At 32.1% G+C, this 23853-nt stretch overlaps 1 protein-coding gene across 1 annotated transcript; it reads right to left on the bottom strand.

Annotated features, from left to right (window-relative positions):
- Window positions 1–1459: 1459 nt before the first annotated feature.
- On the bottom strand, window positions 1460–23853 carry LOC143049419 (acid-sensing ion channel 2-like). Its single transcript, XM_076223065.1, has 7 exons — window positions 23738–23853; window positions 23103–23204; window positions 18663–18819; window positions 7066–7119; window positions 5636–5801; window positions 4279–4373; window positions 1460–1759 (listed from the first exon to the last, which is right to left on the bottom strand). The coding sequence occupies exons 1-7, from the start codon at window positions 23798–23800 to the stop codon at window positions 1587–1589; spliced, it is 810 nt and encodes a 269-aa protein (XP_076079180.1). The 5' UTR covers window positions 23801–23853; the 3' UTR covers window positions 1460–1586.

Here is a 23853-nt window from a genome sequence, read left to right as displayed (position 1 = left end):
TAGAGCATACAGTTCAGGTTAACCATTCCTTTTAAATGTTTTAACTAGTTTAAAAGAGGTTTACTGGACAATGGACACTTTGATATTAATTTCACGTGTGAAATCAAGTGTACGGTGTAAAACAATAGACAAGCTGTTCTATACTTATTTGACAAGGCAAGGCTGAACAATTAATTATTTTTAATCTGAACAAGAAAATTTAAGATTACGTTTTGTACAATACAAGTATAAAACTAGAACAAAAATATTAAACAAGAGATTTCGAGATTCAATAAAAAAAATAAACTTTCTAATTAAATTCAACGTGTTCTTCGGCGATTGTAAACTCGTTGTAGACCATAATGTATTGTGGTTCATTGTGTCGGTTGATCAATTTCTCATTGACACGTTTACATTTTGCTTTTATTGAAAATACTAAGGAAATGTAGCCTGATATCAGAATTCTAGTGGTCTTGGCATAACGTGAGTACATTCATACATTAAAATCGAACTGTGGTCTAATAGATAAAATAGAAATAGTGTTGTTGCTCTTAATTTCATACATAAGATATATTAGAGTCCTGAAAATGATACGAACCATATTTTGTTATTGATATCTATAAAGTTACTGGTTGCAGAAAATGGTGGATTAAACCTGCATAAATATATAAATAAAGCTAGCTTAATCTCTCACTTGTATTACAGTTTCGTTGAATTCCATTATATTGACAACAATGTTTGAGCAAAACAAACAGATATAATAGGTAAAATTATTATATACAATTTCATGTAATGACATCCCTTTCACAAATTCTGTATCCGAATTCTGCATAAGAAAATGCCTTTTTGGCATGCCATTAAACCAGGTTCAACCCACCATTTTTTCTTAAAATGTCCTCTACCAAGTCAGGAATATGGCAGTAGTTATCAAATGGTTCGTTTCTATCAGTTTTAGTTTGTTACCCCGATTTTGTTTTTTGTCCATGGATTTATGAGTTTGAACAGCGGTATACTACTGTTGCCTTTATCTATGTATGTTGGCGTTTGTTGTTAATAGTTGCTCTTCAGTGTTCCTGTTGTTCCTTTGTTTTCCTCTTACAGTTGATGTGTTTCAATCGGTTTTTTTGTGTTACCCGAATTTGTTTACCTCAATCGATTTATGACTTTTTAACAACGGTAAACTACTGTTGCCTTTATTTACCAAGTTTAGAATATGACAGTTGTTTTCCTTTCGTTTGATGTGTTTGAGCTTTTGATTTTGCCATAAGATAAAGAACTTTTCGTTTTGAAATTTCCTTGGAGTTCGGTATTTTATTTTTATTTTTACTTTTTACATCTACCTATGACATGCATTGAGGTGTGTGCAATCAAACAAATTGTTCATGAAAAGTCTGCAATTTCATGTTTTATTCCGTCGAACATAAATTTCGTTAAAATAGTTTAAAAAAAACAATAACCAAATTAGAGCAAAAACAAAACTCCGAATCAAAATATACATTGTTATATATTGATATAATTGAATCACATCTGGTTATAGTTAAGGAAAGAAAAGATAGATTACATGCCAAGATAACTTTCTATCTTTATAATTTATGGATACATGTCATTTACATTTTATCGAGTGTAACATTGCCATTCTTTTCTTCTGAAAAGTTTGTACGATTTCCGTTCTTGCATTTCTTCCAGATGAACCATAATACAAACCCCAAAAATTCCCCCAGTTCAGTAATGGTGATTATACTAGCTCCTAGGAATAGTCCCATTTGTCCTCCAAGATTTCCTGAATATGAAGGGAAAAAAATTGAAATTATATTACCGATTTAGCAAGGCTGTTGGGGGGGAATAAGAATCAGGAAGCTCACATGTGTTTGAATCACATTTACAGAAAACAAATCTATTTTTTTTGGAATCGTGTATTGATGCGCAAATTAAGCCGACTCATTCACAAACATACGAATGTTCGAATAACTTTGTTAAGTCAAGTCTACACATACATGCGCTCATTCAAAATAGCATTGATAACTTAACATTCATTTGCATGCAATAAAACAATTCTTCCAAATCCAATATTTCATGAGTTCTTTCAGGATTGTTAAGCCTGTTTATGAATCTTTACACGTGACGTTGTTATACGTGCTGCAACCTGTAAATTTAAGCATGTTTCTTTCTACGACATTGGAAAACTCTCAAAATGTACATGGAACATAAGTAAACTAGTTCGATACAATTTTCTATAGAATGTCGAATTTATTGTTGTGTAATACAGAACATAATGTAGCAACGACGGGATTAATGTTAAAGTTTAAATCACGTTAATGTTTTTTGATGGATAATACTTGTCTTCATAATTTCGGATTTGCTTTGATGTGATTTGATTGCCAATGCTACAATTATCCCACAGAGTTCAAATAAAGTAGAAATACGCAATTATATGCAACCGCATATCCATTCCATAACTGCAGAGTCGGCTATGAAAGTCCACGACATGAAACATGTGAAACAATTCAAACGAAAAAAACTAACGGCCTAGTTTAAAGCAAAACGAAAAACAAATATGATAGACTTGAACCTACGACAACGACTTGACTTGACTTGACTTGGGACATGAACATGCGGTATGTGGGGAGGGGGTGTTAAGCATGTTTAAGACCACTTTACCACCAACTAGTAATTACAATGTACATTATAGTCATAGACGTGCTTTAAAAATGTGGGAATTCCATTTTCGCTTCTTTTTTTTTTTACAATAAAATGAATGCTTGATAGGTCGATCAATTCTTTAAGTCGTAATTAATATTCCATAAAATTTATCTGTAAACTTATAAAAGAGTTACACCACACCCTTTTCAATTTTAAACCAGTGTAACTGTGACAGATCAGAAAGGAGACGAATTAATATAAGTTAACAGCTTGTTTCCGGATCATTTGATTATTCAATTGTATTATTATGTGAATGCCAAACTGTGTACAACATATGACTTGAATTTGATTAATAAAATATGTTTACACTATAGATCAGTGACCCTCAACAATGAACACATTTCAAACAGTACAGCAAGCTATAACAGGCGCAGAAATAAAACAATATGTAAATCAGTTCAAATAAGTAAAATACGACTTGGTAAATTCTAAAACAGTAAAAAAGCACTGCGGATTTTAGCAGGACCCTTAACAATAATGTTTTTACTATTTCAGCGAAAATAGACGTCACACTAAACTCCGAAACAAATTAAATGAACCAAAATAAAAAAAAAACATACAAGACTAACAAAGGCCAGGGAACTTGTGACAGGCGCGAAAATGCGGCGGGGTAACACATATTTTGTAAGATCTTAACCCTCTCCCTATACCTCTACCTAATGTGAAATAAACACACACACACAAGCTGAAATAAGCTCTTTTGAGTCAGTTTGGCTCCGTTGACATTTATGGTTTTCAATACAACCATAATAATCTTTTCAAACAAAACTTTTGATATGTTATTAAAATCAATAGCCGATATATATGAATATATAATGGTAAAACAAATGAATCAGAAAACTTCTGTTAAGAACTGAACATAACAGTAATACACACAGTTCACCGTTAATTTCTAAAATTCACCTTAGTGTTATCCGAAACTTGTTTAATTTCTCTCCCGCTTTATATTTTTCCATTACATATTTTGTGTAGTTTAGTATCATATTTTGTGTAGTTTAGTATCATATTTTGTGTAGTTTAGTATCATATTTTGTGTAGTTTAGTATCATATTTTGTGTAGTTTAGTATCATATTTTGTGTAGTTTAGTATCATTTTATATAATAGACTTAACAAGGCGAGTTTGCTTTATTTTTTGTATAACAAAACCAAGAGAAATTGATATGTTTACTTTACAGTTTACTATTAGATTTCTGGAGTATAGATAATATATCTTTAACGGTTAAATCTCATATCTTCTAACATTTTTATGTTTTATACATAACTGGCTGTCAAATGTTTAAAATCTAGCATCCCTGCTGAAGATAAACCCAGAAACTCGCTTCAGACAACCGACATTTATAAAATGGTATTTTCATGTCATCACAAACATACTGAACTCAGAGTAAAAATCTAATCGGAAAGTCCATAATCTCATGGCAAAATCAAATGACAAAACACATCAAAAACGAATGGACAAGAACTGTCATATTTCTGATTTGGTACAGGCATTTTCAAATGTAGAAAATAGTGGATTAAACCTGGTTTTATAGCGCTAAACTTCTCACTTTGTTCACAGTCTCATCAATTGATTTGAAACGTAATCACAAACGAGTACTAACCAAATATCTCCACTGAAGATCCATAGACAGGTAACTGTTTTACAATTGTTGTTTTTAGTTCATCAAAGTAGATGTGAATGACGATCAAGTTTTTCCTGAAAGAAATAATAAAAAAAAAAATTGTTGGTCTAAATAGATAACTCTTAAGAGCGTAAGATACAGTTTTAATCGAACGATAAATTTTTGATGAAAATTTGCACACAAATTTATTTTTGAAAACCCTTCCGCTCAAGCCGGTGGTAGGTGCCGTTTTAACCTTGCAATGAGGTGAGAGTATTTTGGCTCCGTGTGACTTTGAAATGAAGAACAGCAATAAAAGTGATGTCCCTTTGCTTTTCGTTTGTTTTGGTTTTTTTGTGCATGTAGTGATGTTGTGTCATGGAAAGATACCCCATATCCTTTGTGTTTCTATTATGATGGAGTTTTCGTGCTGTGTGGAGGCGGTAAAAAATTTCCCGTGCTTGATGTGTATGCTTCCTGTATTTTTAAAGTTATGGTGTATTTATTCTTTAAATAACTCCTCTTATGTGTACCACATCATTCTTTCAATTTTTGGACAGTTGGTATACTAAAATTTTATTAAGAAGCACACCACCTTTTCGTGGCCCTCATTCCTATCCACGTTAATTTGTTTTCACTTAAAAACATTTTATGCAAGCGGGATCAGTGTACCTTTATTTATACATCATACTGTTCTGCACTCTGAATTTTGGATACACAAAACCTGAGAAACAGATTTATATATGCCCTTATATTTAGAAATCAGACATTTTTTAATTATTAAGAATTATCAGTGAATTGAGTGTTCTACAATGATCACCAGTCCTACGCCTTTCATCTGATATCTTAATTACTAAAATGTATGCTACATGATTTAAGGTTTAACACCTGTGAGTAGGCACTCTTTTGTTTAAATATGTACTATTTTCCTTTTTTTTACCGGGCCCGATTAGATGGTGTTTCATTTACATCTTACAAAGTAGATGCGAATTATTTTTACAAAGCTTTCGGCTCAAGCCGGTGCTAGGGGCCGTCTCAAACTTGCAATTAGGTAAGAGTTTTCTTGTTCCGTGTTGAAGGCCTCATTGTGACTTAAAAATTACTTTCTTTGCTTTGTGTTTGGCTTTTTTCGTTGTGCATGTACTGATTTTATGTGATGGATAGATACCCCATATCCTTGTCTTTCTATTGTACAAGCTATTATTTACATAGTCAATTAGATAAGAAATAAAAACAAAACCTTCATGTGCTGCTTTTGGAGTTATTTTAGCTTGTTTTCTGTAAATTTTGATTTCTGGGACATTTCTATTCTTTGGACAGACAAAGCTCTTATAATTCACACCATTTACGTTTTTACCTGTAAAAATCCCGTTCGAATTGATCTTTACCCGCTTTTATAAGAAAATCATTGTAGAAGTCAGATGGAAATATGGATGAAGAAAGTGTTACTTCGTATCGTGTACTGTAACATGCAGGCGGACAATGACAAGTGGTCTTCATTTTGGAGTTTCCATAAAATTTTCCTATAAAAAACACAAACACAATATTATAAAGAAACGTCTTTTTCGTATTAGTTTAACGTATATGTAATTGTTACAAAAAGGCGTTATGTTTAACACTGCAACTTTAGGAATACCTGGACCAATTTTCAAAATTGGACAGAAAACGAAAAATACAAATTCAATGAAAGACTTTTCATTGAGTGTGTAGCCAAAGGTAATATCTTTGGTTAGCTTGCTGGTTTGCTGAACCGTGAAGTCATTATTAGGGTAGGTAAACTACCCTACTTTATAAATAGACTAGTCCTACAGAAAACCAATCTATCTGTCTGTTGGACTATGCTACTGTGAAAAGAAGGTAGTATACCTCACCTACTAATGACTTCACGGATCAGCTAACAAGCAAGCTAACCAAAGATATTACCTTTGGCTACACACTCAATGGAATCCGCTGTAACAAAGGGTAAAGATACAAGAGGAACATTAACCAAATATAAGGTCAAACAAAAAGGGAGGCACATAACCAGATCAGCAACGTAAAAGAGGGACGAAAGATACCAGAGGGACAGTCAAACTGACAACGCCATAGCTAAAAATGAAAAAGACAAACAAACAATATTATAGTACACACATCATAACATAGAAAACTAAAGAATAAGCAACACGAACCCCGCCAAAAACTAGGGGTGATCTCAGGTGCTCCGGAAGGGTAAGCAGATCCTGCTCCACATGTGGTACCCGTCGTGTTGCTTATGTTATAACAAATGCGGTATAGTCTAATTCGGTAGGTCACATTCATGAAAGGAAAGAGTGTTGTAGTTAAGACGTAAGGAACATATCCGTTATCTTTGGGAAACGGTTATTCCATAACGGTCAACCAGCTGTACACAGAATTATAAAAACTAAGCAACACAAACATCTCCAAAGACAGTATGTGAAATGATCAGGTTCCCCAAAAGAGTAATCAGTTCCATCTTCACAAGTTGCACCCGTTGTGTTTCTCACTCCAATAACAAATGTCAAAAAAGGTGAAAAAAGGATTGGATTGTTGCTGTGACAAGGATGAAATAATTAAATGTAAAAGATTGGTTTGAATTTAATAAAGGAGAATGACTTTGCTATCAGTTCCAAATGTATGTCACTGGACGTTAAGCACCAACAATCAATCAATCAGTTCTATCAGTTCACCAATTTATATCAGTACACCAATTTCTATCCCAGTAACATAAATTGACTCAGTTTATAGAATATACTGCCCTGCCCTTTGTGCTTTCCTTCCACATCGTACCTTTTGCTGGTCTTGCACACTTGACATAGTCATACTTAGAACAAATTGGGTAATCTACAAAAGAAACACAGCTACATGTTACCACGATATAAGATATTCTACCCTATATATCATAGATTTAAAGTAAGGTTTTATATTTAATAATCTTAATAAGCTTAATTTGAAAAAGCAATTGAGTTGTATAATGGTTTTAATTTTCGTGATTCGTTACCAAGTCTGATTGGACATAATTGCTTGTTTTCTTTGTTAATCATGCAATTTTATTACATTTGTGTACCTAATAATCAACACTACGTTACACATTGTTCGTGTACTTCGTGCAAACGTTTCAAATCAATTATCCGTCATATAGCTGGAAAATGTATTTATGTACGTAGCGGATTAACTTTATCTTATGATAATTCTATCATTACCGTATATCAATAGAATTGTAACCAGATTAATGAACCTGGGTATATAAAAACGGTGGACTCGATTTGAAATTATCAACAAGGGCGTTGACCATTCGCCAGTACACACGTATTTTTGTTAGATATATTCATGTTCATACATTAACCTCATTGGTTGATATCTTTGGCAGAAGTACAAGTGATACATCCTCGTTCTTTCAATATCCAATAATCAATATGCTGCGTAAACCAACAATCAATCAATCAATCAATATCAAAGCTGTGGGATGGTCGTGCTCCACGTGTTGTCGGCAACGTAATTATATTCTTTAACTCCTACTTACATAAGCCTTGAAGTTGGTGGCTTTAAGACCTTGTTGGTCATTTATATATGCCTTGGTGGCAATAGACCTAGGTGGTCATTTATATATGCCTTGGTGGCAATAGACCTAGGTGGTCATTTATATATGCCTTGGTGGCAATAGACCTAGGTGGTCATTTACATAAGCCGTGGTGGAAATAGACCTAGGTAGTCATTAATATTTGTTTCTTGGTGGCAATAGACCTACATTGTAGGTGGTAATTTTTATATTTTACATTTGCCTTGGTGGCAACTTTAAATGGGAAATAGTGCCTTGATGGCTTTAAAGGGGCACTAGCTACGAGATATATAAAAAACCTAATATACTATTTTTTTGGCTCAATCAGTAATGAAATACAAATACTGAAGTAATAATTCCTTTTTAGTAGCCAATAAGGTTCAATTTTGTCAAAAAAAGTAAAAAACATTAATTATGAATTATTCACTTGCAAGTGAATAATTCGACCTCATTAAATCCGTAATCATGTGAACTTTAATTTAACTCCTTAGCTTGAGATGGATAACACGTGAATTGTATGTGTAACGTTACTTAAAGGGAGAGAATGTCAACATTCAAAGTGAAACAAAGGTAAATCATTTGATTGACTGATTCGATCCACAAATAAACATTCTAATACAAGTAAAAACGAGGATAAACATTTATTTTTTATCTGTGATATGAAATTAAATAGACCTAGAATAATTCAAAAGCACGTGTGTGCTTAATCTAGTTATATCTATATTTATGTTTACATCTCTTATATGGTCATCGGATGACTACAGAGGTCAACTCGATAAATAATTAGATGGCGTCTACACTCAACTACGAAGCTATGTATTTTGCCTGTGCCTTGTTTATTGCTTTATTTAGGCTTTTAATAGTCTGGAGAAATGTTTTACTTTGTTATAAATCAAGTATGAGAATTTAATTAGAATCGGTGAACATGACAGCTAGTGCCCCTTTAAGACCTTGGTGTTCATTTATTTTCGCCCTGGTGGCTTCTTTATTACTGATAACCGTAACTGGAATTACGACTATCCCAATATGGCGACGGCAGATATAGGTAAAATCTTTACAGTCATTTTTTCTCAAATGTAGCATGTTTTTGTCAATAGTTATTCAGCTGCAAGGTTTTTTTTTCTATACCATTACATCATATTTGAATCGTAACGATGCATTGGAATTGTCTAAGCGCTTTGAAAATTGCCGTTAAAAAATTCGGGATGATAATCGTAACTCTATGGAATTTTTCTTGTTTGATAATCGTAATTTCTTTATCGGATAATAGTAACTGAACAATAATCAATGTGTCTTTCAGCATTTCAATGGTATTTTGTATGTTAAAAGGCAAATGTCCAGTTAATTGATGACATTAACGGAAAATAAAAATAAATGAAGAAACTTACAGATTTGGCGTACTAAATTATAATCCTGGTACCTTTGATAACTATTAATATCTAGGACAAATTTACTTATATATCTCGATCTATGGTAGTTTTTCCAATAAACCCATGATTTCTTGTCCCAGCCACTTGTGTTGGTCTTTACAAGTGAGTTTTTGTGCAGTCAGTACATGGAATTAGATTTTTAAGCAAAGAAACCTACTATTTTTAGAGTGATTAATAAGATAATGATTCCTGAATGATTCAAAATAACAAAAATGGCATGTCCCTAGACGCCCTATTCAACATTCATTCTCAATGTTTGTAACAGATATAAACATAAGTGTCTTACAAAAGAAGTTATGCTTTTATAACGGCAGTTTAATTTTTGGCAAAAAAAGAGCGCATCAAATGGACCAGAGTGATACCGTATTTTTGTTAATGTCCACTACGAAACGGTTCAAATCTCCTTCAGTATCTGGTTTTAAAATTATGAAAAAATAGCAGTGTATAGCTTAGTACGTGCTTTGATGAATATAATCGTTCTTGTTACTATTGCAATATAGTGATTGTGGGGAAAAACATAAAACATATAAATATGTCCAATACAAAACGGTCATACATTATGAAAATGATATCATTTTGAAGAATATTTAAGATTGGACTTTTTATTTACAAACAGGTCTATAATAAAGGTATTCAAAATAACTCTAGAAATAAAAATTTCGACAAGTTGATTTTTCTCATTTTTTTAGGTCTGACATTCACACTTTTATTGAAAAACGCGCTTATAACTGACAACAATATGCATAACCTTTTAATATAAACATGTACCTGTTAAAGATATTGAAAATGAAGCAGTCAGGTATTGTGTAAAGTAGATATTTTAATTTCTTTCAAAGTTTCTATGTTATGCGCGCGTTTAATAGGGTTTTTTTTTTGGGGGGGGGGGGGGGGGAGAAAATGGAGGGGGATTAGCAATATCCCATATCCTAAAATTTCAAAACTGTATTTCTTAATTTCTCGTCAAACTGTCTCTGGCAATTGCTTAACGTTTTCCCTACTTCATTATGGTATAATAGAGTATGGGCTAGAATTTAATCAGCAGTAGCTTCCCGGGGGCAGAAATAGCACATATTGCCACCTGCAATAAATGATTTAAAACAATATTTACTACATTTACTATATTTTTATTCAGGATAAATCTATGTTTTTAACAGTCTTAATCACAAATTTGATGTAGAGTGACAGATGCGTTTCTCCCGAAAATTATTGCCATATATCATAACTTCTTTTAAAATTGCATCTTCGCTAATTCCCATATTTTGTGACATTCCTAGTTCATGGAGTTTTCTGTATTTTAACATACATGTAGCACGTGTTTTTCCCATTTCCAAATTTCTTGAAGCTTGTTCACCCTTCCAATTTTATGATATAAAAGTATGTAGCTGTTTTCATTAGAACTATTTCCTAATAATATATGCACAAAAAGAATTGTCATAAGATGTTGAAACGTGATTAATTCATCACCATAATTTCATCATGTGCAATCAGATATACGTTTTTAGTGTCAATAACAATAAAACACTACCCAGTTACGATTATCTTCTCATTTTTCCGACGTTGTCGGTATAGTTTCGGTTTGTGCCCTTTGAACCTAAGGACGCTTAACTATGGCAACAGAATACGCATGCTCGAAAATCCTTTTTGTGATTGGACAAAATGCTGTCATGTCGGGTGATTTGGTTGTGTTTAAAAAAAAGTCTCGTTAATTATATCGTGATGGAAAGCAAGTGAAAAACTATAAATATTTGAACTAGATCTTACAAAGATTTATATTTTTTTTTATTTTTTTTTTTTGAAACAATTAAATCATCTTTATTGCACTAAATGCTGTTTAACAATTTACCTAGCTTACAGCATTAGGCTAAGTATCCCTGTATATCAATTATTATACATCCAGTGAGAATATATAATAAAATAGTATATTAATGTTAGTATTTTACAATTAAACATAATACATTATATAAATAAACATCAATACAAATAGATTCATTCATTTTTAATTTTTGTTTGTCTGTGTCTGTTTACAAATCGGGAAAAGTTACGGTTCTACGCCGTACCGTTTTGTTATTATATTATGTGTGTTTACTTTCTCACAGGTAACCTGTGTATTAATAGTGTAGACCTAACTTATTCTTTTATATTGTGATATTAAGGATTTATTTTTTCTAGCTTACATTCTTGATCATGTTTATTTATGAAAATAAACATAAAGGTAAGTGAATAATGTTAAACTCAAATCAAAAGGTTATTTACGATGCGTTTTTTTTTGTGGCACCTCGTGGTGTATTATTTAGACTAGGCCAAGGAAATTAGCATTTGTTAATTTGTCAACCAGTAATACTTTTACTTACAGGTTACAATATGTTGACGTCTTTATTAACATTTTCCCGGTTTCAATGTTTCTTATCGCATTTAATTTTATTATGTCGTTTATTTCCTTTTTGAAAATTTTATAGATTTCTATCTTTGTTTCTTTTTTGTTTGAAACAAAATGTGCCTTATATATGCAGAAAAATATAACTGTTATCAGGGTATTTATATCAGAATATTTTATATCTGCTATTTTATAGCCAGTTATTAAATTTTCTATCTTTAGAATGTGTCTATCTATTTGAAGATAAAGTAAAAGCTTATTTATTTCTTGCCAGTAGTTATTATTATACGGGCATGTAATAAAAAAATGTTTATAGTTGTCAATTTCTTTGCAAAAATTACAAGAATTGTTTTCTAATACTTTCCACTGAACTAGCAATTCATTGCATGGAAGGATGAAGTGGAGTAATTTCCATTTAAACATTTTAAATTTGTTGTTATCTAGGTAATTAAATATAAAATCAAGAGTGCTTTTAAATTTTATATTTAAATTTTATTCAAAGATTCTTTCCCACTTTAGAAAACCTACAGGTTTTTCTTGTTTATGGGGGACAAATAGTATTGAATATATTTCTTTATTACTCATTTCTGGATGAATATTATGATTGATTTGCAGATTTTCTGTATTCTTTATATTTACCTTTGTTTTAAATGAGCTTTCTTGCTTTAAAATATTCTGCCAATGTTTTGGAATAGCTTTCTTTAATAAGGATAATTCTCGAATCCAATCGCGTTTATCTTTTATTTTGGTTAATATTTTATTTTCTGATATATAACCTTTTTCATCAAGTATGTCATTTACATACAAAATATTCTGTTCAATCCATTTAGTAAATAATAAGTATTTTTCTTTTGTTTGTATGTTATGATTACCCCATAAAATCTGCTTTCTTATGTCTAGAAATGTTTGTGGGGTCTTTGTCTGCCCCCCCCCTTAACATTAATCCAAGTTTTAATCAACTGCTGATAGAACTCAGGAAGGGATTTAAATATTTTTTTGTCTAACATATTAACATTTTTAATGTTCATTTGAAATATCAAAAGGTTTTTACCAAATTTGTTTAAGTAAACTTGGGGTATGATTGACCAATTTTCACCAGAATTTTGTTTAAGTTTTAAAATCCAGCGTAATTGAAGTGCTTTGAGATACAAATCTATATCGATCATTTTTAACCCACCTTCTAAATAGTCTTCACAAAGGGTTGCACGTTTAATTTTATCTTTTTTTTCCATTCCATATAAAATTATATACTAGAGTTTTAAACTTTTGTATTATTTCCTTTGGGATGTACATATTTGATGCAATATAAGTTAAATTTGGAAGAATTAGTGATTTTACTACTATTATTTTACCTATTAATGTTAAATTTCTTTTCATCCAGTTTGATATAATTTTTTCACATTTTTTAAGCTGTTTATCAGTGTTTAGTTTTTGACAGTCTTGATTGTTATAAACAAAGTGAAAGCCAAGACTTTTAATGTTATCTGTTTTCCAATTTATGCTTTCAAATTTATCTCTGCTATGTTTAAGTTTTCCTAACCAAAATCCTTCTGTTTTATTTCGGTTAAGTTGTAATCCTGATAAACTTCCAAAAGTTTCAATTATGTTCATTGCTAAACTTACATCTTTTGGTGATTTAAGAAATAGTGTTGTATCATCTGCAAGTTGACATATTTTTAATGTGCAGTTTCTACCATCTAATTTCACCTCTAAGCCTTTGAGATTATTATCTTGTTTTAGTTTAATTGCCATAATTTCAACTACTAATACGAAGGCTAACGAAGAAATTGGACATCCTTGTCGAATTCCGCGAAAAATATTAAAACTGCTGGACACCCATCCATTGTTGAGTATACAACCTTTTATGTCCGTGTACATTGTTTGAATCCATCTTATAAAACTACTTTTAAAGCCAAATTGTACTAAAGTTTCTGACATAAAGTTCCATTCAAGGGAGTCAAATGCCTTGGAAAAATCAACAAAAAGTATGGCTCCATCTACTTTAAATTTCTGTGAGTAATCAATTATATCTTGTATTTGCCTTATATTGATGCCTATGTATCTATTTTTATATAACCTTTTTGGTCAGTATGAATTATTTTTGGTAAAACTTGTTTTAATCTTTGAGCAAGTGCATAAGCTAACAATTTTACATCATAATTTAACAGAGTTATTGGACGATTATTATTTAAAGAAAGTGGATCTTCTTTTTTATATATTAATGATATTGCTCCGATTTTTTGTGAAGTTGACAATTCTCCTTTTTTTATGGCAAAAGTTGAATACTGGTACAATAAAATCTTTTATTTTTTCCCAAAATTTTCTGTAAAATTCAACATTAAGTCCATCTAGACCAGGAGCTTTATTTAGTTTCATTTTGAATATTGCATCTATTTAAAACAATATTTACTATGTTTTTATTCAGGATAAATCTATGTTTTTAACAGTCTTAATCACAAATTTGATGTAGGGTGACAGATGCGTTTCGCCCGAAAATTATTGCCATATATCATAACTTCTTTTAAAATTGCATCTTCGCTAATTCCCATATTTTGTGACATTCCTAGTTCATGGAATTTTCTGTATTTTAACATACATGTAGCACGTGTTTTTCCCATTTCCAAATTTCTTGAAGCTTGTTCACCCTTCCAATTTTATGATATAAAAGTATGTAGCTGTTTTCATTAGAACTATTTCCTAATAATATATGCACAAAAAGAATTGTCATAAGATGTTGAAACGTGATTAATTCATCACCATAATTTCATCATGTGCAATCAGATATACGTTTTTAGTGTCAATAACAATAAAACACTACCCAGTTACGATTATCTTCTCATTTTTCCGACGTTGTCGGTATAGTTTCGGTTTGTGCCCTTTGAACCTAAGGACGCTTAACTATGGCAACAGAATACGCATGCTCGAAAATCCTATTTGTGATTGGACAAAATGCTGTCATGTCGGGTGATTTGGTTGTGTTTAAAAAAAGGTCTCGTTAATTATATCGTGATGGAAAGCAAGTGAAAAAATATAAATATTTGAACTAGATCTTACAAAGATTTATATTTTTATTAAAATAATTGTTTCTCCAATAGCTCTTTGCATCCGTGACAGCTGTTTATTCGGGATAATTATATAATTTTAAACGTAAACTTTGTTGTACGAATGTACATGACTTTTAGAACGCACCTACCCATGCGAGATTTCTGCGGGGTTTTGGTGAATGTAAACAGAAAGATACGAGGACAGAGAATATTGAACACAAACAGAGAAAACGTTATTTAAATGTTAACTTTGTGCTTCTGAAGGTTATCGAAATGATACTCAAATTTAAATACGTCGGATATCTTTTTTAAAGATAGTCTTTGTTAAATACCATAATTACGATTATCTTTTTTCCGAGTTAAAATTATCATCCCGAATTTTTCAGCGGCAATTTTCAAAGCGCTTAGACAATTCCATTGTGTACCGTTACGATTCAAATATGATGTAATAGTATAGAAAAACTTTGTAGCTGAGTAACTATTGACAATACATGCTATATTTGAGGAAAATGACTGTAAATATTTTACCTATATCTGCCGTCGCCATATTGGGGTAGTCGTAATTCCAGTTACGGTTATCACTTTAATACCAGTGTTTATAGACATACGTGGTCATTTTAATGATTTTTTGCCTTGGTGGCGAAATGTTTTGGAATTTAGAACTTGCCATGGGTAGTTATTATTAACTCGGGTAGTCAGATATTTGTTATGCCGTGCGTCAGTTAAATGCTGGGCAAAACCAGTATTTGAAAGTAGAATAATAAAGGAGTAGGTCCAGTAAGACCTCTTTTCGGCCCCAAAATATAGCAGTTTTACAAAATTGTTAAAATGTAAACTTGTAGTTATTTATTGGATAGTAGAATGGTTCTGCTACATAAATATGGGCCTTTTTTGACAATACAATGCACATATATTGGGTACTAGCACCAATAAGTCATGCTAAATTACTGAAATCTTCACAATTCCAGCATTTTAGTTAAATTTTAGACGGTTTCCGTGTAAAACGAAAGTGGCCGCATTCGTGTTCATCCAAAATATTGAAATGGAAGTTGTATTTGATGATAATACATAACATATATAAAGATTGAAGATGAACACGGATTCGACCACTTTCGTTTTTGACAGAAACCATCTGAAAAGTGACATTTTTTCGCATATTTGGTAGATTTTTCATATTTGAGCTTGAATCGGATCGCTTTTTATGACTAAATAAGTTAAAATATTTCACATAAATGAATTGAATCATATGAAATAGACACTTAAGTGTTTAAAAAGTGGTCAAAATCTTTCGTCAGATGAAATTGAAATTTGAGGCCAAAATCGGTCCTTACCGGACCTACTCCTTTAGTTTCTTTAGTAACCTTTGGCTGTTATGTAGATTTTTTATTTATTATAATTAATAATATCGTACATACTACTAGAAAATGTTCTTCTACATCTTTGTTTGAAAAGAATAGAAAGATTGAGAAAGTGAAGAAGTTAGTGAGTGTGATTACACTGACATGTCATTTGATATTAGTTTTGTTATTAGCTGGAGTGATGTGTATTGAATTATAAGGTGTCTTCGTCAAGGTCCGCGTTTAGCAGTCTGTTTGGTTGTATATAGAATTGAATAGAATATTTTTTGTTTTCAGATGGTGTTAGCTACAGTTTTGACAAGCTGATGAATGAAGAAAAAGCAATACATGTATGACATTGCACGCTAATGCATGTTAATGAGTTCAATCAACCTAAAAGAAAAGGATTTTTCTGATCAGCATCTGTTGTGTACAAATTGCAAGATTTAGTAATGTTCGATTTCAGAAAATATAATAATAATAACATAAAAATGGTGTATATATGGATAACACTGGATCATGTTTGTCTGTATTGAGGCGAAAAGCAGAAGATGTCAATTTGGCACAGTAATTTTAATTGAAAAAGAAAAAAGAAAAAAATCTCTGATGGAACAGCTTTATGTTTAAATGATCCCATTTAAAAGTAATTCTAAAAAATGTGTCCGTAATTTTGGGATGTTTCCTATTTGACGTGTAAATAAATTCATTGGTGTGTTTAACGATTTCACAAAAATCTGTTGTTCCATATTTTTGTTTTGTTTTATTTACTAAATATAATTTGATTGATTTTGTATACCAATGTATATTAATATTTTATGTATGGTGAAATTTTGAATTAAAATTTCTTTGTCTACAGTTCGAGGGACACTGATTCCCTAGTAGTTTTCCACGTGGATTGTAGGCGAAGGGATTTTTCCTTTTCAAAGTGTGACTATGCTGTCCAAGTATTAAATATACCACGCTATTTACGAGTTAACATATTTAAACGACGACAAATCCGCAGGATGAGTTCGTTTAAATTTATATGTTACGAGTAAGGCGTGGTCTATATGTTTTGTAACATCATTCAAAAGTGGCCTGATGATTTTGTATCCAATAAAAAAAAACAGTGGGAGTTTCGTTCTAGCCCTCTGCTTAGTAAGCCCACGAGAAAATCGATCCTGGCAATTTTCCGAAAATCAGCCGTTTCATTCAGTGCTGACATGTTGTTTAGAATGGCCTTGAAAATTGAAGACGTAGATTTTATTGAAATTGTTGGAACCGAGCAAGAGGCTCATTGATGCCACCGAGGACATTTAATTATCTCGACCCAGGTGCTCCGGAACGAACTACAAAACAAGAACACCAGCCATTCCAATAAATTAATCCTATACGCTAGGTATATAATATCCTTTTTCGTTGAAAAAAAACAAACGATAAGGGAAATACGGCACATCAGACAAATTTATTTTTTCTGAATTGAGAGACTCTGGCTCCTCTTAGTCACATAACATTTAATTTTCTTTTGGCCTGGGAGTTTTTAGAACAAAATATTCCGACTCTGCTTTGTCATAAAATTTAAAAAAAAAAATGATTTTCCCCCCAAAAAATGTATTGCAACAAATTTTATTGGCAAAAATAATCCGGCTCAGGTATAAACAGCCCCCTTCTTCCGAAAATTAAATGGTTTGTTCCTAAAACTAAAAGCATTGACCAGATGCCTTCTCTGTGTTATATGAAACATTGGTCGAGTCGTTAGAGGTGTGTACAAATGTTGTTGAAATTATGAATTCAGTGACGGAATTCCCAGAAAGTAGAAATCCTATTTGTAAAACAAACGAAATCCTTGTCCTCGTGTATTCACTAAACTGTCATCACATTAAGGAATAACAAGGGGCGGAATTAAAATCATGGTTTAACATGAAAAAAGATATCAGATTAAACCATAGTCCAAGCTCCGCCTATCTACATGAAGTTGCAAGAACAAAGTACGTCATGATTCCTTTTAATAGAATACCATCTCAATCTTTATATTAAACCATGGTTTTTGCAGAAACCGAACTATGAAGCAGATTATTACGTAAAAACTTCAAAGGAAAAATGCCGTATTATGTAACCTCATTGGTTGATATCTTTGGCGGAAGTAAATGTGATACATCACACACTCTACTCGCAGACTCAAATGTTAAATAAATCAGTGTTAAACTTTGCTCTAATTTTGTAGAAAGAGAACATAATTTAATTAGCTGAAAGTAATACTATATTTACTTTATCATATTTCACTAGACTTTACATAACTAGTGCAATTATGTTAACGATAGAAATTCAAAACGTCTTTTGAGACGACCCCTTTAAAATGTTTATCGTTTCTCGACTCTCGTTTGTTATAGATTATCGTTGATCATGTCAACGAGATTGATTTTCTCGCTTTAGCTGGTACAGCGAAAGTGAGAAAAGCAATCGAGTTGAGATGACCAATGATAATCTGTTTATCGCTATTTTACTTATGACGACGTTGTCAATTTCATGTCAATTTCGTTAGCAACGCCTAGTGGCCTGCTTAGTTTCTAACGATAATTATTCCATCTCAAGCGAGAAGCATGATATGAAAATTATCACAAAAAAAGATCAAAGGAAAAATGATAATAATACATACATACTGACCTTTGTAATGAAAATCAATACAATTACAGGCTTCGTAAATATATCTGACATAGCATTCCTTCCAACACTTTGTTGAAAAATACTCATCTCCATTCACAGAAGATTCTCTGCAGAATTCTGTTGGTGTTGCTTTAAACGGTTCTGGCAAATATTCATACTGGAAGTAGATATCTTTAAGTTTTTCTATTAAGACTACCACATATATATAGATATCAAGAGGCTTTAACTGCTGTAGTTTTTAAATATAAGCCAAAAACTGCTTCTGTCCCCAGTAGTTTAAAGGAGATAACTTTTAAATGTTAGCAAACATGATGAACAAATTGTGTAAAGTTGTCTTTCAATACAGGACAATAACTCGGTAAGGTGTCAATTGACATTTTTGCTCATTGAATTTTTTTGTAGATCTTACTTTGTTAATATAAAAAGAAGATGTGGTATATAAAAAGAATATGTGGTATATAAAAAGAAGATGTGGTATATAAAAAGAAGATGTGGTATGATTGCCAATGAGACAACTATCCACAAAAGACCAAAATGACACAGACATTAACAACTATAGGTCACCGGCCTTCAACAATGAGAAAAGCCCATACCGCATAGTCAGCTATAAAAGGCCCCGATAAGACAATGTAAAACAATTCAAACGAGAAAACTAACGGCCTTATTTATGTAAAAAAATAAACGTAAAACAAATATGTTACACATAAACAAACGACAACCACTGAATTACAGGCTCCTGACTTGGGACAGGTACATACATAATTAATGTGGCGGGGTTAAACATGTTAACGGGATCCCAACCCTCCCCCTAACCTGGGACAGTGGTATAACAGTACAAAATAAGAACGAACTATAAAAATCAGTTGAAAAAGTCTTAACTCATCAGATGGACAAAAATACAAGTGAACGTGGCCGGGTACTTATACATCCCGACACAAAAAGACACAATGAACAGATCTGAGAGTTCTCGCAGTTATTTGACAGCTAGTTCAAAGCCACTAACAACTAATAAAAAATCATGCATCTAAGACTAAACTATCAATCCGTACACATCCAACATCCAATGGATTTAGTGTAAAGACGTCGTAAACGGCCAGAGAAAAACATGACAAATTTACAGGTATCGACAGTATGATTGCCAATGAAACAACTGTCCACAAGAGAACAAAATGAAACAGACATAAACAACTTTAGGTCACCGTACGGCCTTCAACAGTGAGCAAAGCCCATACCACATAGTCAGCTATAACAGGCCCCGATATGACAATGTAAAACAATTCAAACGAGAAAAGTAACGGCCTTATTTATCTAAAAAAAAATGAACGAAAACAAATATGTAACACATAAACAAACGACAACCACTGAATAAGAGGTCCTGATAAACACGTTTGCTGTTTACAATTTATCTTTATCTTTAATCATATTCAAGATAATAACAAAAAAAAACTGCAAAATTTCCTTAAAATTACCATTCTAGTGGCAGCAACTCAACAACAGGTTGTTCGATTCGACTAGAAATTTCAGGGCTGATAGACCTTGACCTATTAAACATATTTTAACCTTTAGTTACATTGGGTACTTCCGGCCCCGATGAGCTAATAAAGTAAAGAGAAAAATAAGGCAAACAAATAAAGAAAAGAGAGCAATGGGGTGCTAAAATATAAACAATAGAGAATAATGCGCCAAAAATATAAAGAATAGAGAATAATGCGCAAAAATATAAAGAATAGAGAATAATGCCCAAAAAATATCAAGAATAGAGAATAATGCGCAAAAATATCAAGAATAGAGAATAATGCGCAAAAATATAAAGAATACAGAAAAAATACCTAAACAAATAATGAATACAGAAATGTAGGACCATCCATGGAGAATCTCATAAAAGACAGTTGTCATTACATTGGCCACATATCTAAGTCGTTCTAACATGTAAATGGGGTGTCTAAATTAAATCCATAGAATGTTTTAATAATTTGTCAAAATCTAGTTTATATATCATGCTTTTTTCAAAAATATAATAAAAAATATGGGTCACCGGGGTTTTTTTTCATGCTACAGGTTGTGCAAAATTGTCAGATTTTGTATGGATTATGCATGGAAAATCTAATTTTGTGTGATAAAAAGAAAACTGCACCATATAATTTAAAGATAGTATATGAGAAGATAGCTCTAATAATATGCTTTCAAATAAGAAAAAGAAAACGGGTCACTGGACTCGTTTTCTTGCTTCACAATAAAATATGTAAATTCACAACACATTCTATAATAAAAATTACTTTATCTGAGTAATCTCCTCTTATATCTGAGCTAACTCCCCTTATGTTGCAAAATTTAGAAAAAAAGTATCGAACAAAAAAAATTAGTTTTTTGTAACATTTAGCCTTAAATATGATAAATCACATACTTTTCTATATTAACACGAAAAGTCTTACACATGAATTACACACTACTCTCGAAATTTGCACTTTTCATTTATTATCTAGACCGATTGGTATAGATCTGCTTCTTCAAAATCCAAGATGGAGGAAGTCACCCCAGCCACCTTAAACGGAACCTGTCACATATCTGTCATCAAAATAAAATACGCCGATAACAAACACACTAACAATTAATCACTATTGTGAAGCTAGGGCCTTAAATGCCGACAGGCATGAAGAGGATAGGTGAGGTGAGGTGAGGTGAAGCTAGCCGTCGATTACAGCCGGCGTCAATTATATTCATGAGCCATCAATATTATTCATGAGATGACTTGCGATCGATTAAGTGTTGTAAGGAATTATCGATTTTCGTGAATCAGATGTAAATACTAAAAAATCCAAAGATCTTTTAGAGAACATACAATCTAAGACTATTTCATCTTGCAATAGTATTGTAACATTTGACACTTTACACAAGTATTCCCCATTCCAAACTAAAAGACAAATTAAAAGAGTTGGTATTGCTTTGTTTCATAAAAAAAGAATTGCCAACGTAGATACAAGTACCACTCTAATTCAAACAAAAAATTCTCTGAAACTGACATTATCAAGATGCTTGATTTCTTGATTGACAACATATTTGTTAAGTTTGGAGGACGTGTTTTTCAACAAACTATCGGCATTCCAATGGGCACAAACTGTGTCCCTCTTCTTGCCGGCTTGTTCCTTTATTCTTATTAGGCTGACTTCATATAGGAACTTCTTAGGAAGAAAGAAAAGAAGTTAATAGCATTATCCTTTAACTATACTTTCTGCTATATAAATGATGTTCTCTCACTAAATAATTCCAAATTATGTGAATGTATTGAACGCATCTACATGTATCCCATCGAACTAGATATAAAGGATACAACAGATACAGCTAAGTCTGCCTCATATCTTGACTTACATCTAGAAATATATCTCCCAATTGATACGATATTCCTGGGCTTGTATTTCCTATCATCTTGATAGAGGGTTGCTGTTCACAAGGAAGCTATTAAACCGAGAGTTTCAAATGGTTAAGTTGAAAGCATCCCTTCGTAAATTTAACAGACTCCATCACGAGTTGGTTGCCCGTTTTGGAATATCCGTTCCATCGATGATTATGGATATGTTCCTAATGTCGTACCTACAATCTCGTTCCTTTTCACGAATGTGACCTACCGAATTAGACTATTTATCGGGTTTGTACTAACATGATCAACATAACGGGTGTCACATTTGGAGCATGATCTGCTTACCATTCCGGAGCACTTGGGATCACCCCCTTTCTTTTGGTGGGGCTTATAGCTAAGTCTTTGTTTTTCTGTGTTGTGTTTTTTGTACTATTCTTTGGTTGTTTGTCTTTTTCTTTTTAGCTCTGTCAGTTTGTTTTCAATTTATGAGTTTGAATGTCCCTCTGGTTTCTTTCGCCTCTCTTTTATGATAAAATAACATTTTTTGTTTATAATTGATATTGTTTCAAAATGGGAAGCTAATGCGTGTCTTCTTCGAGGTCCGCGTTTACTTAATCAATTATAAAAAGGAACTATGCGGAATGGGCTTTGCTCATTATTGAAGGCTGTACTGTGACCTATAATTGTTAAGGTCTGTGTCATTTTGGTCTCTTTATGACAGTTGTCTCATTGGCAATCATACCACATCTTCTTTTTTATATTAGTCTTGTGTAAGGTATGTGTCTTTCAAAACATTTAAAATGAAAGTAAAAAAAGGTTAATGTTTTCTAATCATAAGAGAACCACTGACTTTAAACATGATACTATATCGTATACAAGTTTATATTGATAGAATGCTCTAACTATCTAAACAACTGACATGAAATATTTGTCTCGTATACTCTGAATACTGAATACATTAAAGGAAATTTCTTAGATTCTAGAAAAAGTTATGCGTGAATCTCTAATCAAATAAGGTAGCCGTTTCACGACCACTAGATAATACCTGTATGCTTCACGTAGTATGTGTTGCCAGAATAACTTACAGTATATTTCCTAAGTGCACCGTAATACTCGTGTCCTGGTTCAACATAGTATCCACTAGATCCTTGGAAGTAGGGATCTTCCTCCTTGTCATGAACTGTGAACTAAAAGAAAAATTTAAGGTTTTGCGATTAAATGAAATTGATATGGATATGCATGCTTTATACAAAAATAACGCTGGCTAACAATTGTCTCGTTAAAATTTAACTCCCTCACATCGCAAGTACAAGAGGAAAGCCGCGATGGAAAAAAAACGTGGAAGTAAGATAGTATCAATCGTTTCTGAGAGAAAACATGTGATACACAATTGCATTTAACAACTGCTACAGTATGACAAAGTTTAATTAACAAATGGGAATGCATGGAAAATATGAAGTAAACAAAAAGATAAACATTGCACTTTTATCTCACTGATTTTTCCCGTACTCTCTAAATCTGTTTTGATTGTTTATCAAGGTAAGAATCGATAAAACGATTTGAGAAAATTCATTAAGTTAAATTGTTATGTACTCATGCCCTACTTTGCTGTACTCGAAAACTGTTTAATTTGTGTAAAAAAACAGTCACTCATTCGACCTTTTCTACTATATATTTTTAATTATGAATTACAGTAAATGTGTAATAATGAGTATATTACCTGTACCCCCTCTCCTAACCACTGGCCAAAATAACTGTCCTCTCGGTCTACATTCAACCACATTACAAAGTTGTAGTCGGATCCTGTATAAGATGTTTTAAATATTTTGGTTTTGT

The sequence above is a fragment of the Mytilus galloprovincialis genome, chromosome 10 (assembly GCF_965363235.1).
Source record: "Mytilus galloprovincialis chromosome 10, xbMytGall1.hap1.1, whole genome shotgun sequence".
Lineage (NCBI taxonomy): Eukaryota > Metazoa > Mollusca > Bivalvia > Mytilida > Mytilidae > Mytilus > Mytilus galloprovincialis.
The sequence above is the reverse complement of the archived record's forward strand: the minus strand, read 5'-3'. Positions and strand labels throughout refer to the sequence as shown.